The sequence below is a fragment of the Biomphalaria glabrata genome, chromosome 2 (assembly GCF_947242115.1).
Source record: "Biomphalaria glabrata chromosome 2, xgBioGlab47.1, whole genome shotgun sequence".
In the NCBI taxonomy this organism is placed as follows: domain Eukaryota; kingdom Metazoa; phylum Mollusca; class Gastropoda; family Planorbidae; genus Biomphalaria; species Biomphalaria glabrata.
Genome location: NC_074712.1, coordinates 56,050,663 through 56,069,331, shown reverse-complemented (window position 1 = coordinate 56,069,331; position 18,669 = coordinate 56,050,663). Strand labels below are relative to the sequence as shown.

Sequence of the window (18,669 nt, the reverse complement as noted above, 5' to 3'; positions counted from 1 at the left end):
CATAGTGATTCTCGATAGACACTATCAAACGCTTTCTTAAAGTCTACGGAACTGATCATTAGCCTTGTTGGTAATCGAGACTTTGATGTATGATAATTCGTAGAACGAAGATGTGCTCCGCTCAAGATCTGTCTTTTCAGAAGCCAGCTTGCTCTTCTCTGAGCTCCTTCAGTTGTTGCATTTTGCCAGTCCTCGGGGAGTTTACTTAACCAAGTAACAATAAATCAAAGCGGATTTAAAAAAAAAAAAAAGCCAAGCCTACCCTCTTGCAAAGACTCCGATAAACATTAATTTGATTAGTATAACTAAATAAGAGCATATATTTTTGAATAAAATCAACTTTTTTTTTTCAAAATAATATTTTACAACAGAAAAGAGAAACATTTTTTTTTTTCAGTTTTTTTTAGCCTAAGAATGTCTCAATCAGACCGGCGCCTGGGGTCACGGAGGTCTCAATCAGACCAACATGGAGTCATGGAGAGATAAACACAAGGACGTGTCCATGGGTACAAGCTGCATTCACAGACCTGGTGTCATGCGAGACTTGGCTTTAGCTGACTTCGATCAACTTATAGAAGTCCGTCTAGGAATATTATAATCAACAATCAATGCTTTTTTTTTTTATTCAAAGCCATCGAAGCTCTTAATTTGATCAATTAGCTAATTGGCTTCTATATTTGACCATGAGCACCAAACACACATTATCTTCACATTAGAAAATGTTTTATTTTTACTTGTTCTTCTGTGAACAATTTCTCGAGAGAATAAAGCTTGCCTATTTTGATTTCTTTATCTGCTCTACATCTGTAGCTGATAAAAATGTCAAGTTTGCGTCCTATATTATGACCCTAGAGCAGTTTCCAAAACTGTTCCGCTAAACCCTAGGGTTCTGCGAGGCCTGAACTACTGGAATAATTATCTAGTAGACCACCAAGTCAATTAATCTCTCTAATAAGCAACATATAAAAAATCCTTTAAAAAGCTTATCTAAGGGAAAGAACTCCGCGCTTACAACTATGTATCTTTCTAATGTAGAAGTTTCTTTCAAAATAATTAATTTCCAATAATTAGTTGACTAATTGATTATTTTTCAATGGATTCATGTTTTGTTAGGTACAATAAATAATTGTTTAGGCCTCTACTTGATCCTAGAATGGGTGTGGGAGAAAGAACGTGTTAAATTATCTAATGGGATGAAACCCTACATATTTAACATATCACTGAATACAGATGGATTTATTTCCCTTGTTGGTATCAAACAAAAATTAATTACTAATAATTAATTGACTAATTGGTTAATTTTTTTTATTGATTCTTCATTCATGTCTTGTCTTTGCTATTGAATAATTGTGCAAAGTTTTAACTTGATCCGAGAATGGGTGTGAGAGAAATAACGTGTACACACTTTGTACCAGACAGACATGGGGAATTGATATAAGCTTTTGAAAAAAAAAAAAAAAAAAGCAATGTGTTCCTCTAAATACCAAGAATGTGCGATGTGTTACGTTATTAAAATGTTTCTGATACACAGCCCAAGAGCAAAGCTAGGAATGGGAGATTGTCTCTTTACCATAGACCATATATTAAATATAGTCTAGGCTCTTTACTGACTTCTCTGTGGTTCTAAATGATTATTTCTTCACATCCGGTTCTTGAGACAACTCCGTATTCCTACAATACACACACGATCAAAATAAGAGGCCGACCACAAAAGCGTGGTGGATTGGCGCTTTTTTTTTTATAGTCTCAATTTTTTTATACAATAGAAAAATATCAGTATGAGTAAGTTGGATAAAGGTGACTAGGAGAACTCATCTCAATTGTTACTCTTAAAATGAAAAATTTCGTATCAATACTACATTTTCCAAAACAAAGTCTTTCTAAAAATAACTAAGATAAATTCGTGTGCAATGACATAAACTCTGTCGCCATATTTGACTATTTTGTTTTAAAACGTCTGGGACAGGTGGGGAAATGTGATGTGTGTTTGGCGCGTTTATTGTCTAGGGGATGATTATTTTTAAAGCTATCACACACCAACCTATCAGCATATGTATCGGGAGCAGACACGCAACGAGACAAGCAATGAAAGATAGATACAAAAGTTAAAAATAAAATAATATTTATTTACATAAATATACATATAAGAATGAAAAAAAAGGGGGGGGGGGGTTGCATCTATCTCTAGTGAATACTAGATTTAATCATCACTCGTGCATTTAATAAGAGAGTATGTCACTTTGTCCTCTGACTTAGCTGGTTGTCCTGTTGATGTCGCAGCTGGCTGTGTTCCGGCTTGGGGTTCTGCAGCTGGAGGTGGCGCTCTAGCGGATAGAGGGACGCCGGTGATTCAGCTCTTGTGGAGTTTCAGTCCAAAGTTCTGATATCTGTAGTGGGCACAGTAGGGCGGGTTGCCGGCTACCGTGGGCACAAGGTTACTGCGGGCAGAGCTGATCTGCCGTGGGCAGCGTAGTTGACAGGATATGTCCAGTGAGTTGCAGAGGGTTGGCCTAGCTATGACGTCTCACACAGATCTGAATCTATAGGGACGTCGCACCTAATAGCTTGACAGGTGGGCTGTCGAATAGGCGGGCAAGGCCGATAGCGCCAAGTGGTAGAGTTGAGTAGATCTCAGTAGGCAAGTGCAGTGCTGAATAGCGCTAAGCACAGATGCAGGTAAATAGATCGTTGATCCAATAAATAAATAGGCAAGTAAATAGGCAGACACCTGAGGGAGGCTGCGGATAAATAAAGACAAGTTAGGACATGTCTCTCATGCATCTTATCGATGCCCTCGACTGAGGTGCATTCGTCAGATTGGTAAAATTGCTTTAGAGCACAATGGGGAGATGATGACAAATGGGATTTGGAAAATAGATGGCTGATAGTAGCAATATAAAAAGGTACATAAAAGGGAAAGTAATAATATAAAAATGTACATAAAAGTGGAAATAATAATCTCAAATAAATAACACAGGTGGATAGAGAAAGAGAAGGGGGGGGGGTGAATTGGGCGGTGGTCAGCGACCAAGACGGTTTGTTTACATATGAGCGTGGGTCGAGAACAATGGAGCGCGCTTGAATGAAGAGGGTGTCCGTTCAAGCGGCGCAACTCTCATTAGAGTAAAATTAGTAAAGGGGAGATAATTCAATACAGGGGAGATAACTCATAAATCTTTTCTAGACGCAGTATTAGTGCGCTGGCAAAATTATCAAGGCGGTCAACCGAGATAAAGGAAATAAAATAAGATGTACAAATATATACATGGTTGCGTCAACGATCAATTGAGCAACGCAGCATTAATAGATTAATGCAATACATCAATAAATACATATGTCATGTTTATGTTTTCTACTTACGACAGTGAGAAATACACAATGCACTAATTAATGTAAATGAAATAATAAACTACACATGATAATATCCAGTGGAAACAGCACAAAAGTAATTAAGATGGAACTTGTGATTAAGTTCGGCTTACCATCAGGTATCCCTCTAGGAGTAAAAATAAATGAAGTAGTCCAGACTCGATAGCTCAGCTCGAATGAGAAATGAAAGAGTCTGATTTTATTTGGATCTACTTTATATAGGCCTGGAAAATGCGGGCGGAAACAGGAAATGTCCTAGGCTAAGAATTATCTTACACGTGGGTGAATTAGACTTGAGATGGGAGTCGCACATTTGAAAGGTCAATGGGCGTACTGGTCCGCGTGATCTCCTAGATCAAAGAGAGACGTGGGAGAAAGGGGGGGGGGGGAGAGTGACTTGCATTCCACACAAGGTGGTGTCAACTGCGGATGTCAGACATCTGGCGGGTAAGACAAAAGAGATTGAGTGTTTACCTTTCCCCGATCAAGGGCAGATAAATGAAAGGACGCGCCTTAGCTATCTCCAAGGTGGCCAACTAAGTCTAGCCTGGAGAGGAAAAGGTGGTGCGGCTGAAGAAATTGGGGTTATGTTGGTGAAATAATTAAAATAAAATAAATAAATAATGAAAAATAATAATTAATGCTGTGATAAATTTGAGTGACTCTGACAGCGAGTTTTTGACTTGTCACAACGTCATGTTTTCGTCTGGAAAGGGGAGAGGGCGGTAGAGTGAAAACGTTAATCCTCGCTCCTTTTTATAATTTCTGCTAATGATAGTATTTGGCATTAAAGAATAGGGGGTGGCGCGACTTGATATAAGAATTTAATTTATAGCATAGATAAATTATATTAGTGCTAATTTTTTTTTTCATTTTGTAATTTCTTGACTAAAATACAAAAAGAATAAAGTATTGGTTTGATTGATGGGCGGAAGGCGATTGCATGTATCGCCCCTCCCACCTGGTACAACCCTTTTTCATTTTATATTTACTAATGATAAAATTTGAGATTAGAGTGTGTGTCCGACATAATATACAAATGGGTTAAAACATCAATATATATATTATATTATTTAGATATTCAACTAATTTTGTTCACAAACTATGATTTCTCCATAAAAATAGGACTCAGAGGGCTAGAGTGGGGAGGGCAGTAGAAGCAATCACCCCCCCCCACCTCACGTAATCGGCTAAGATATCAGAAGTGTAACGATATAATATAAAAATTATCTAGTAATGCAACTAATTTTGTTCACAAGCTATAATTTCTAAATAAAAGTAGGACCGCCCCCCTCACTCAAAGGGTTTAGGTGGGAAGGGCAGTAGATGTATTCGCCCCCCCCCCCCCCACACCCAATCGGCTAACAAGGAAACGACATAATATAAAGATCGTTTAAAAATATCAATAACAAGTTTTAATTATATAAATATTTAATTGATTCTGTTAACAAGCTGTGATTTCTACAAATAAATTGGACCGCCCCCCCCACTCGAAAGTTTATAGTGGGGGTCGGGATTGATGCCATCGCCACCTTCCCATCCCACCAAATCGGCCAACATAGGCCTACTAGAGGGGGGGGGGGCGAAATAATCTAAAAATAGGTTGAAATATAAATAATCAGTATATAGTATTAACTTAGCTAATACGTTCGTATACAAATTGTGTGATATCTTAACTAAAATTCTCCCTCGGGGTTGGCCGAGTGGGGGGGGGGGGGAAGCGATCGCCCCTACCGCCCCCCCCTCCCCATTGGATCCGCTAGTGTATACATTATCGTCAGAACCTCTCACTTCAAAACGGATGCATCATATCGTCGCGTACAAATGGTCTCGCGCGTACCCGATATAACCTACTAGAGTTCATGTTCATTTTTATAAAGCTTATATCAAATCACTCTGCCTGTCTATCTGGTAAAAGTGTGTACACTTCCACTCCCATTTTCGGATCAAGTTGAAACTTCGCATAGTTATTGATTGACATCGACAAGACGTGAACCAATAAAAAAAAAAAAAGTAACCGATTGAACAATTAATTACTGGTACTATTTTTTTTCTTTAATAGTAACAAGGGAAAGAAATACTTCAGTATTCATAGATATGACTAAATTTGTTGGGTTTAGTCTCCTTAAATAATTGTTAACGCTATTTCTTCTCCCTCGAGGATTCTCCGATCAAGTTGATACTTTAAACAATTATTTATTGTACCTCACAAAACATGAATCAATAAACAAAAAAAATACTCAATTTGTCAATTATGTATTGGTAATTAATTATTTTGTTTAATATCGAATAAGGGAAATAACCTTTATCATTATTGGTAGATATAGTTTTAAGGACGGAGTTCTTCCCTTTAAAGTAAAAAAAAAAGAAAAGTAAAGTTTCCCTTTTAGACCTTGCGATCTATGGGGCAGATGATGTTAAGGTCATCTGTTTTAGATAGATAAATAATCTTTTTTTTAAAGGATTTAAAAAAAATCATTTTGCTTGTTCCTGATAGGCCTATTTTTCCGTGTCCCCTAACGGTGTTTTTACGAGGGTGCCACACTTTAACCTGAGATGAACTCCTATTGAAAAATCAGAGCAGGAAGGACTAGTCCTCCCGTAGTGCTCTGGCAAGAAACTTAGCCGTCCGGCGTAGTGCCTCATAGCTACCATACAAGTCAAGTGACTGCACAGGCAAGTCCCCCCTTAGCTCGCGGAGCTGGGGACACTCGCACAAGACATGCGACACTGTTTCGACGCTCTCTCCACAGTGACGGCATCGGGAGTCAAAGTTAGTGCGGAACCGGGCAAAGTATGCCCCAATAGGACAATGTTCCGTCCTGCACTGCGCAACTATTGACTGCTCTGACCTCCTCAGTCGCCACCATGGATCGTCGCGATCTGGGTGACGCATGCGCTGCCAGACACCACGTGCTCTGTCGGATTCCTCCCAGGACTTTAACCACTTCTCATGAATGAGTGCTCGGATTTGTGCCGTTGCTTGTAAGTACGTGCTTGGTGCTTCGAGGTGTGTGGCTGCCATTGCACCCTCCCTTGCGAGGGCGTCTGCCGTTTCATTGCCCCTCACGCCGCAATGTGAAGGTGCCACACTTTAACCAGGAGACTATTCCCTTGTTTGCTAGATCTAATCTAGATGGGGGCCCACTTCTACATTTTTTTTTCGACACACTGCACACGTTTATTAGGCTTGCTAAAATTTCCCTAAGGGTTTTTTTTTTGGGGGGGGGGGATTTAAAAAAAATATTTTGAAAGTTTGTTTTGTTTGTTTTACGTTTCGGATGTTCCTTCAGAGTTGAAGATAGTTTACTTCCTAGTCCAAACCTCCCGCAGGACGACGGGGGATGGGAGGGGGCAGGATTTGAACCCTCGACCATCGATAAATCCGAACGACAGTCCAGCGCGCAAACCGCACGACCAGGCAGCCATCCATAAAGTGCAATATCAACCTCTTACATTCATAGATGGCAGTCTTCAGGTTTTAAATTAATAATAATACTTTTCATCGAATTCAATAAATTGAATTAGGGTAGACTCCGCTTTGAATATATAAAATAAATAGGCCCATAGATGCACTGGCGTAACAATCCCTCCATGTTCTCAAGACATCTTAATAAACATGGAAGCGTGGCGCCTGAGTGGTTAGGCGCTTGGCTTCCGAACCTGGGGTCAAGGGGTTCGAATCTACGACTAGGATTTTGAATTTCGGGAGTCCACCCAACTCTAATGGGTACCTGACGTTATTTAGGGAAAGTAAAGGCGTTTGGTCTTTGTCCTGGCCACATAGCCATTGGCCAAAGAAACAGATGACCTTAACTTCATCTGCCCTATAGATGGCAAGGTATGAAAAGGAAACTTTACTTAATAAAACAGTCACGACAGTGAATTGAAACTGATAAAATGTGACAAAATCATTTTTAGTTAGCTGATTTGTAATTAGAAGTTGTTGTTTGAAACCATTGAGGTGTCTCAGATATCGATAATAAATTTATTCTTGATATTAATTTTATACATTTATAATAATACGGTATTTATAATAATAGTGTGCAATACTGAGATCCTCGCGCTAACGGGCCTTCTCAGCATCCGCGTGCGTTGGCTCGGACATGTTCGCCAGATGGAGGACAGTCGCATCCCAGAAATTATTCTCTACGGGCAACTCGCGTCTGGCTCAAGAAAAACCGGACGCCCCCACCTCCGTTACATGAATGTGATAAAACGGTACTTAAAATCAGTGAACATCGATATCGACCATTGCGAAAACATAGCCCTAGACCGCACTAGCTGTAGAGAGACGGTGACTAAGAAAGTTATGGACAGCGAGAAAACATGGGCCTCAGCTCTTGAAGAAAAGCGTGCCATACGAAAAATGGCCAGCTCCTCTACCACGAAAGAGAAAGCAACCTTGACCTGCAATATATGTGGACGGGAGTGTCTCTCCAATATAGGGCTCGACAGCCATATGAAAAAGTGTTCGAGATGAGCCATAGTCGTTTTACGACTGAAGGAGGCCAATGGTAATAATATTAAATTTGTTTGTATGACATAGAAGATCAGTGAAAACGCATAATCACGATCCTCAGACTAATTTTTCTCATGAAAAAAAAAAGACTACATTTCGTTTTGTTAGTTCAGAAAATCGCTCCCGCATAAAGTCATCTTACTTTCCAGAAATTCATGAAAAATATCTGGTCCTTTTTTTTTTCTTTTAAACGAACGCATGCTTCAGTGACAATTTTTGTTATTACAAATAATACCAATGGAAGAGTAGCATTCACATCAATACCTTCGTCCCCAGTAATCATAAGTAACGGAGCACAACTTACAGATGCTAATTTAACTGATATCTAGATGAAATTTCACAGCTGGCCCGATATTTTTCCATATCAGTACATTATATATCATTAAAAAGCTATGAAAACTTCGCCTTTTATCTCCCGTTCACGATTGCAGCTTCCGTTGCGGTGTTACTTTGGTCGCAACAGACTCAGCCTGATTAAGTTGAAAGAGACAATTGAGATAGATCTAGATCTATACTTTAGAACTGTAGTATTCTATATAATCTAGATCTAGGCTAGTTACGATAGATCTATTTCTGGGAATCTTGAAACCATAGAAATGGCTGCTTGTGGAGATAATGGAACATCAAGCAAAAGCGTTCACGTAAGTAAAAAAAAACAACATACAACGTCGCTCTTTATTTTATTGGGCTTTAAACTTTAAATTAATTTAATTAGATCTAAGTCTTAAGTACTTTATGTAACCTACCCTATACTAGACCTATTAAGTCTATAGAGGTCTAGTAGACAGTATAGATCTAATAATAACATCTATTCTATATTACCTATCATATACCACCTTTTATTTTACCTTGGCTTTAGAAGGCCTAAGGGTGAGGCTAAGCCGGCTAAGCCTAAGGCTATACACTATAGTACTATACTCAACTATACTGGCTATACTCATACGTCATACATCATTGTCATCATACTGTAAACTGTGAGTAGTGTGAGTTTTTGTGTGATAGTCAAAGATCCAAGTCTAGTTCAACTGTCATTAATCTTAGCTAGAATTTTGAGTATAATCTAGAGTCTATGTCTATATAATATTATATAGTATATATATATATAATATTGTCTATAGAATTATTACTAGATCTAGCTAGATTAGTTTTTATAGTATATATAATATATCACTTATATATCTATCTATCTATATATTATATATCTATATATTATGTATGTGTATATATATAATATATATATGTATATACAGTGGGCTTTTTTTGTGACGGTACCCACCAGTATTGGCACTGGCACCTTTTTCAATGTGGTGAATAAATTATTACTTTTCTTGTATTTTAACTTTATTATTAATTTAGTAGTAGTTAAAAGTTAGGCAATCCATCACTGAGTACCAGCACTCACCTATTTTTTTACAAGCACTGCATATATATATATATATATATATATATATATATATAATCTGAATTATACACATAGATGATAGAGCCTGCCCTGCATCTCCTGCCCCTATAGAAGACTCATAAGCATAAGAACCTTAAGTAGATTGCATAAATATTTGCTTTAATTTTGAAAGAGCATCTTGTTTGTTTGTAAAATGTTTTACGTTTGGGGTGTACCATTAGAGTTGAAAATGATTTTTATAGTATTTTGTAGTCCAAACCCCACACAGGATGACTGGGATGGCAGTGGGCAGGTCATGAATCCGGTCGACAGTCCAGCATAGGTGTTTGCCCTAATCTAATCTTATTGTTTTTATATAATATTTATATATAATAATAATAATAATTTTTATTGTCCATAAGGAAATTTGTCTTATAATTTGTGCATTACACCAAACAAAACATTGTAACTATAAAAAAAACAAAATGTACATTCACACCAGACTCACTCATAATTTAGATGTGAAAAGTTTATATCAGATTGTTTCTATTTAATGATTTGATTTCCACACACACATATATATATATATATATATATATATTTGTAGACCTAGACATCTGGACATCTAGATCTCAGTCTAGATCTAGATGTTTTACACAACCTTTAAATCTACAGTAAGTTTTGGTACAAAAGCTGAACTGTATATCATACATATAGACATACACAAATAATATTTTATAGACTCTGCAATATAGATCTACTAGATAGATAGAGTCTAGATAATTCGACTTAAGATTGAAAGGACATTGTAAAATAAAAGTTTTTTCCATAATTTTTTTCTGATTTTAATTAGATCAAGATATATCAAAAATCAATATTTAATGAGCCATATGAATATTTTTACTCTTAAAAGTAATTTAAAAGTAGTAAATATTTTAATATTTGTCAATTATAGACTATTTTTTAATTCTAGAGTATTTTATAATAGAAGTGCATTTAGTGTAGTCTGGGGGGTTTCCTCAGGCTTTTTATATAATCTCCGCATTGTAAGAAAGTTTTCAGTCATGTGTGTTGTTCCAATGTTGAAGTAAAAGAATGGTAGGTATGCTAGAAACAAATGAAAGCTATCCAAAAACAGTTATCTGCGTATATATATATAATATCAAAATTTAATAAGAAAGTCACACTACAATAGATCCCTGGGAACCTAGGCAGCAACACCTCATCTTCCCTGAGAGAGTTAACAACACTAATCATGATAGTACATGTACATCATATAATATCAAAATAGAATATAACAATCACATTACAATGGATCCCTGGGCAAAGAGGCAGCCTTTAGAACCACCATAAATGCTGGTCTTGGTGTCCTCCTGTCCTATCCCAAAATTAGCACCTTGAGATAAGTGCACCCTGCGACAATAGCTGCTCAAACTTCCAGGCTGAAACCAAAGCCCTGACAGGATAAGGTGGCATGGGGTAAAGTGTCTGATCGTTGTACTGGCTACATGACACCCTTGTTAACTATTGGCCATATAAACAGAATACCTTTCCATCGTCTGCCCTATTTGTCTTCAGAAAGAGGTAATTTGAATCCATTTAAACTGCTTTCCTTAGTGCTACTTTTTTTTTTAATGCTTTCCCTGTGAACTTTTTCCCCACTGTTTCCTTAAACCTCTTTCCCAGTGATGCAACAGTCTAAACAATTTCTCTTCTGCCTATATTTTTTGGAAGCATCAGTTTGAAATAAAACAGTTCATTGCTGGGCGTGGCAGGGTGGTGGTTTGTGCCTCAGATTGTTAATACACTAGGTCAAATTCTGCTGCTGCCATGTCCTTTTACCCTGCTTTAGGTTTGAAAGTAGCACATACACATTGTCTGTTACTTATTAGGGCTGTAAATATTCCAACAATAATTAGAACATTATATTTTTTTTAATATTATCACGATGAAAAAGAAAAGAAAGCCAAAAGTAAGAGTTTTCCTTATCACTTATATATCTAAATAAGTGCTAGCAAGTTATAATTGGTTATTATGTTTAACTGACTTTTCAATTCATTTTTTCTTAAATATAGTTTATATAATTATTTCTTTTAAAAAAAAAGTCACAAAATTTAATGGTAATTATAATAATTATTTCAATATTCTTTCATAGAAAATATCCAGAAATTTATTGTTGTTGAATGGAGTAAAATATGTGGTACAAACTGAAATTATTTTCTCTTTCTAAGCATAACACTAAAGTTGTATTTCTCTTTGCTTAGCTGAGTTATTGCTGGACTTACATCCATAGTCCTTCATTCTTCGTCCTAAGTTTTTTATTCACCTTTTCCTTTCATATATGCAAACATGTATCCAACATATTGCCAGCGTACAACTTCCTTAAAGCAAACATTTCTTTCAGTGTAATCATGATCAATTAATCATATCAACGAGAGTTCTTTGCTTGTTTTACCCTTGGCGTAATCACATCATCATTTTTATGAAATACGTTTTCATCTTTTCACCCACTCCCGTGTTTCTGAAGCCGTGAACTTTATTGTTCCCAGGGCTCACACGAAGAATCTTGTGGAGCTAGCACACTCTCTGAGCACGTGGTGTCCCTGGCATCACAAGGCTTTGGCACTGGTGGGGAGAACTATGACGCCAATCGGCCTGGCTATACAGAAGAATCGGTTGACATCATTTCATCAGAAATCAACGCCATGGCCTCGGATTCCAACAATCTACTGTATCACGCGCTAGAGCTAGGGGCAGGAACTGGCAAACTGACCGAACTGTTAGTCAGCAGACTTCCTAAGTCCATCAAGTATTTAGCTAGTGATCCTTCGGGCAATTTTCTGGATGTTCTGAAAAAGAAAAATTTAAATGTCGATACTGGTGTCTTTGCGGCAGCCAACATTCCTCTGCCAGAAAAGTCTGTCAAAAATGTGGTCTGCGCTCAGTGTTTCCATTGGTTTGCAGAAGTGAAGGAAATACAAAGCATTCACAGAGTGCTGACCCCTGGGGGCAAGTTGATTTTACTCTGGAATGCCAAAAATTTTCAGGAGGGCTGGATGAAGCTCTTCTATGACCAAAGGATTGAGGTTTTCACCAAAATGGGAGCATCTCTGATGTATTGGTTCAACACGTTGGAGTGGCAGCGAAACCTTGACCACTCTCCATATTTCAAGCTGGAAGCACATCACTCCCTGCCTGGGGTTAACTTTGAAGGTGATTTGGAAAAGATTTTAACCAACCTGACCACAGTGTCGGCTTATAATACACTTCCTTCAGAAGACCGTGACAAGTACATTGACCAGCTGAGACAAGCTTTGAAAACTTGGCCTGGCCTTGACATTAACAAAATAAACATTCCTTTTACCACTGAACTGTATATTTATAAGGCCCTGTAACTTTCTAAACGGCACTACTGATAGTTCTAGTATAATTTAATTCTTCTGATTGATATGTTCTAGCCTTTTTTGTTTTTCTTGTTTTTATAATGTGTTTTTTTTTTTAATTCCTTTTGGCGACATTGTATTATTTTTCTATACTCTATTGTTTATTTTATTCAAGAGAGATATACAACAATTATCCATAGGTTAAAAAGTTATCTAAGCAATATATGATAATATATAGCTCTATATATGAAATGAACCATCCTGTTAGGGCTAAATGTATTTTTTATTCAGAGAACCATGACTAAAATAAAACCAACAATTCAACGAATTGTGTTGTTATTTACCTCGTCCAATTTCTCATCACTACCTAAATAATATACAGTAATTTAATATAGGAAGTATGAAAAAAAAACAACTTTAATTTAATGTAAAGAAATCTTATTTAATTTAGGTTAAAAAAACAACAAATAAATCAAGTGCGCTTGAAAAGAAAAAAAAACAAATGAACTACAAAAGAATTATTTTTTTTTTAAATATATATTGTAATCGAGTGCTTTACACCTTTAGGCATTGCATATTTGTCACAAAATAAACCACATGATATATGGGTACCAAGTCCTTTACTCTAGAAAGCAGTTACTGCCCTTCTAAGCAGTAATACTTGGCCTCAGGGTGTGGTGGCTGAGTGGGAAAGCATTGGCTTCCGAACCGAGGAGTCTCGGGTTTGAATCTCTTTGAAGAATGAGGTTTTGGAATTTTTAGGACGTCCCTGTCGGTCATTGTGATGGCCGCATAACGCCCTCATTAACCATCGGTCATAGAAACAGATGACCCTTACGTCATCTCCGATACAGATCACTAGGTCTGAAAGGGGGAACTTTACTTAACTAATAGGGCCTACCTATTGCAGTAACAATTTCAATGTACTACATGATTTATCCTCCTTATTGAAATTAATGACAGTAATTAGCGGTTCTTTCTCTTAAATAAGCTTTTTTTCTTTTGCCTGTTGGTATTTCTTAGTATCAATAATAGCCGCCCACAAACAAGGGTTGTTTCTTTACTATGTTATTTGACCATAAATTATCTATCGATTTAAAAACAAAAAGTATATTATTCTTTGTATTGAGCAACTCCTTCAATACGTTAGTTTCCTACTTGCCTCACCCATCCCTCCTCAAAGCGTTCCTACGTGGTCTTGGGTGGATTAACTCCCATATTGACCTTGTTTTTCTTGTGCTCTGTACCGGATGTGTGTTTGTTTATCAATGTGATTGCTAGGAGGGACTTTAAAATTAAAGCATGTATTACCAGACGTAGAAAATAAGTGAGAGACTCGAGGGAAAACAAAATCGACAAAAACTAACCGATGTAAATCAACATGAAGCCTCGGCTCATTGTGACATAAACTATTGAAACCAGCAAAATTCTGTTTCGAATGTTTTGTAAAGTACATACAGGGCCGGTCTTAGGCCACTGCAACCTATGCGGCCGCAGTGGGCCCCGCACTTTCATAGGCCCCGTGTAAATTATTAAAATAAACCATTTTAACTTATTATTTAAAGGTTCCTGAAATTCTCCTGAAATAGCAAATTATACGAAAAAGTCATAAAAATCTCCTGAACTTATTAAAATCTTCTGAAAACTCGTGCAAATCTCCTTAAAGACAGACAAAATTGTCATTTCGGGGTGTCATTCAATATGGTAAACACCAATACTACTCATAAAAAAAAGGCATTGTCGTTTAATAATGTGGCGAATTTTAACGAAAATACAAAGTTCAAATAGTACATTTACTTCGCTGGCATACAAATATAGATCTAAATCTATCTCGACCTATTAAAAAAAAAAAAAAAAAAGTGATAGGCCTATTTTGCTAGTCGATAGTAAATCTAAAAGGCAGTGGTTTATCGGCTTTTTTTGTTGGAAAACTACTATCTATTGTAGAAATCTCGTAAAGGTAATTTGACAGTGATTTATTTTGTACTTAGTAAAGTATGAATAAAATGCAAAGACGTATTTATTTTCTAGTACAAAATCTTAATTTTCACTTATTATCCTTATCCATACCCAGACTGGGCCCCGCGCAATCCGTTTCGCATAGGGCCCCGCAATCTGTAGGACCGGCCCTGAGTACATAGGTACCAATGAAAACATGCCTGGTTCTCTATTCAAATAGCATGAATGAAAGTTAAGCGCTGCGCAGTACATCCGCCCCTCTCTGTGTGTGTTTTTTCTCCACTGCCTTAGGTCCTAGTAGAAGAGTGGGACATATAGAACTTCTATAAGAAAATGTTCCCACAAAAGTACATGTACCGAATACAATGTTAAAGACCATCTTATATGATTTTGGTGTGTGTTGGCTAAGCTAAAATATGTTGGGTCTGCGCAGCCACTCTTCCTTTATCGGCAGTCTCTAAGATTATACTTCTGATCTTCCCCATTGAGTCTTGAGGCACCGTAAACGGTTAAACTCCTGTTGGTGTGACGGATGCGGCACTGTATCATCGCTAGCGTAACCAGATCCCTCCCAACAGCTCACTACAACCATTCTCTTCAGTAGCCGTTAAACAGGTCAACAGACACACAGGGTTCACGCGTAATAACACCAACACACGCACACACACAATAAAATGAAAGAAACAAAACTTGAACTTGTTTTAGAGTACAACAGAGACAAATAGTTTAATGTTTTCACTTAATTGTTCAATACATTGGCTTGTATTCGCTCTAGTTTAAGCCGTGCGTGATGCAGTAACGGATTGGTAATTTAATATAGTGATTGGCAGATGAACAGATGGTCTTAGGTTTGAGCCCCTGGGGAGATTTAGATTTTTTATGTTTCTATTCTAATTCCTCTTAGCTGTAATAGGTATTTTATTCCCCTGGCATAATACTATCAACTGAGAAAAACAATTACATTTACCTCTCAAAGTTATATTGCAGTAAACAAGTTACATGTTAGTTTTACCAAGTCTTATCTGGGTTTAACAGCGAAAAAGCAACATCAGTGTAGCCACCAAAGTGATAGATCACCGATTGAATCTTTATCAAAGTTGTCCAACTGCAACAACGTGGCCACGTTTTTGGTGAATGTCACAAAAGATTTTATCAAACAAATTAAAAATTAATATTGGACAAGTTTTATTTAAGTCACCTCTTAAAACAAGGTTTTAGTATACTTAAGTATTAAACCGCTTTGAAGTTGCCCAGCTTGTAGATGTTTACCTCTCTATAGGGGCAGAAACAAAACGTACACACACACACACAGTCTTTACGTAGGCCCAAACGTGAGTTTGTTGAACCGAGACCAGTCTTCATAGAAGGCCTGAACACTGACATGCAACGTCACAACCTGTGGGCGGTTTGGACAAATAGCTCGTTGCCACGTCACAGGTCTGTACGACTGGTCTCGGTAGAACTCGACTTTTCTTGTCCTTAGCGAAAGAGTAACTTCAATGTGAATGTTTGGAAGAAGTAGGTATCCTCCTCCGATAATCAGGCTAACTAATACCGTAGTTAAGATGTGTCAGCTGGAATCATACTGAGATAGGCTGCTTGCAACGTATGTTACAGTAGACGTTTATTTCTAATTGTATTACAGTCTTCAAATGAGGGCGTTAATCTCAACTATGATTTTTTTTTTGTTTTGTCTTTTCCAAGAAAATAAATGATGTAGCTGTGGGTTTGTTTTCTGCCAGCCCACCCCTCCCCAACTTGTTAACGCTGTGTGTGTGTGTGCGTGTGTGTGTGTGCGTAGTCGGAAATTAATATATTGAAGCTAATGGCGGTGAGGTAATAAATTGACTGGACCTATTGTGTGTCTTATGTTGACCAGATTTACGTATTCATTGTACGCGTGCGATTAAGGTATTGTGTGCGTATAGCTGTGTGACTGTGAGGACCGCATAAATACGTATTAGATTGACTTGTGTGGGACTCACTTAACTCTGATCTGCCATCTGTACGCTCAATACAATGTGTGGGTGTGTGTGTGTGTGTGTGCGCCTGTGATTGTTGTCTTATCTCTAGAAGTCAAAAGTAATATGATGAATTAAAGTCAGGCCTACACACGTGTGCTCTTCTATTAAATTCTTGTGTGCGGTTTTGAGGTCACGTCAAGCTGGCGCTATGGTATGTATGTAGTCAATATGTACACTTATACATTTGCTTGGTGATTTTGTAATTCTTCATTTATAAATTGTGTCGTCTTTGACTAGTTAATTAGTGTGATTAGGGAAAGTAAATACTATTATTAATACACCTGAGATGCAAATCATGTATATATACAAAATAATTCTCCACTTCTACTTGAAGTAGTTATCATTTCATATGTTGAGATTCATTTTGAAGTAAAGAAAAAGTTTTTCGTTGTCTGATATTAAATAGAAATTTCTTGTTATAATATAGCTTCCCTATATTTTTTTTTAAATTTCGTTGAGTTGTTTACCTTAATTTTTCCAATTGTCAGTTTCACTCCACCCATGAAGAGTAAGCTATCATTGTTCTGCCTGGTCGTGTGGTATACGCTCTGTCGTCTCGATGGTCCCGGGTTCAAACTCCCGCCCGCTGCCTTTCCCCGACGTCCTGCGTGAGGTTCGGGCTAATGCGCTAATATAAATAAACTTCAAACCTGGAGGAACATCCGAAACATGTAAAACAAACAAAAAAATTACGAATGAAATAATCAGGTTAAATTATAATCTCTAAGTTTTGTTTTGTTTCTGTTTATTTCTACATCCCAACTTGACTTCAGTTTAGTCGTATACGTTGTCGCTGACAACTGCACCCTGCGCTCAATCTAAGCGCTAGAATGGTTTTGTTTATGATATACTCCCGTCTTCGTGTGAAAGTCTGCATACTTGACCTGATTATCCCATCCCTGGTCTGAAGAGATTTCAACGTCAGTTTCATCTGTCTGGGTCATTGAGGCAGTGGGTAACAATCTTTGCTGGTGTTGAGAAACATGTTTTGTTGACGCTGAGTATGTGCTGTCTCTATGGAGATCCTCAACGCAATGTTCATTCTCATTCATACTCTCTGACACCTGGTCTTAGATATATATACTGTGTCCTTTTTAGTAGAATGGTAGAATATAATAAATGAAATAGTACAGTATACGATATACGATATTGTATTATTTATAATGGAGTAGAAATGTATTATTAGTTTAATTCACGTTTGCTATACTGGTACAGAATTTCACAGTAAGACTATTTCAACAAAAATAAAACTAATTTCAACAAAAATAAGACTATTTCAACAAAAGTATGACTACTTAAACAAAAGACTATTTAACTCCACCAAAAATATTGCATTTTTATTATCAATAATTTCCTTAGCGCCTTATAAGCTATAGTTAGATCTAGTTAATTCATTCCTGTCCTGTATTGTGTCGAAGAAGGAATTCTTTTAAGTAACATGACAAAAATAAGCCTAAATAGATCAAGATTCTTAGGGGTAATAAGGTTTGTGTTTGTTTGTTTTTTTCAATTGATGCTAGACATTAATAGTAAGACTTATTGCCGACAGTGACGATACTAATGTAATAATTACATTTCTATAGCGATGTTAACAGAATGTAGGCTCTTTGCACTGTGAGTATTGAACAGGCATAAAACAAATGAAAACGTTTTGCACAGGTATGTTCTAATGTTCTTCTAGAATGGAGTGCAACAAATGGTCTGTGTGATTTCTCTCACATTTGTAATATGAACAGGTCATGTCATGGTTAAGTGTGCAAGTAGTGGCATGGAGAATGGTCTAATCGTCATTTGTCTTGGCTACACAAATCAAATCCTGTTTCAACAGAAGTAACAACATGAAGTCTAAGGACTTTTTGTGCATTGTCATAGGGACACAAATGCCTTTCGACAACAGAGTCGACTCGAATTTATTTCCAGGGCTGAATAGGAGAATAATCCCCTCTCCACCGGGGTCCTCTTTAAAATCTAAATCCTGGTTACTCAACCTGGGAGGTCTACCAACATTTGAGAGGTCAACAACGTATTCCG

At 37.1% G+C, this 18,669-nt stretch overlaps 1 protein-coding gene across 2 annotated transcripts in view; it reads left to right on the top strand.

The window, feature by feature from the left end:
- Positions 1–8,312: 8,312 nt before the first annotated feature.
- Positions 8,313–18,669, top strand: part of LOC106056096 (bifunctional 3'-phosphoadenosine 5'-phosphosulfate synthase-like) — a 51,279-nt gene continuing 40,922 nt past the window's right edge. The window contains exon 1 of one of the 2 annotated variants that reach the window (XM_056021527.1): positions 8,313–8,532. In XM_056021527.1, coding sequence (XP_055877502.1) covers positions 8,488–8,532 — 45 coding nt within the window. In that variant the 5' untranslated portion in view covers positions 8,313–8,487. Of the gene's footprint in view, positions 8,533–16,559; positions 16,790–18,669 lie in introns of those variants that run through there. The other variant, XM_056021531.1, reaches the window with a different exon arrangement.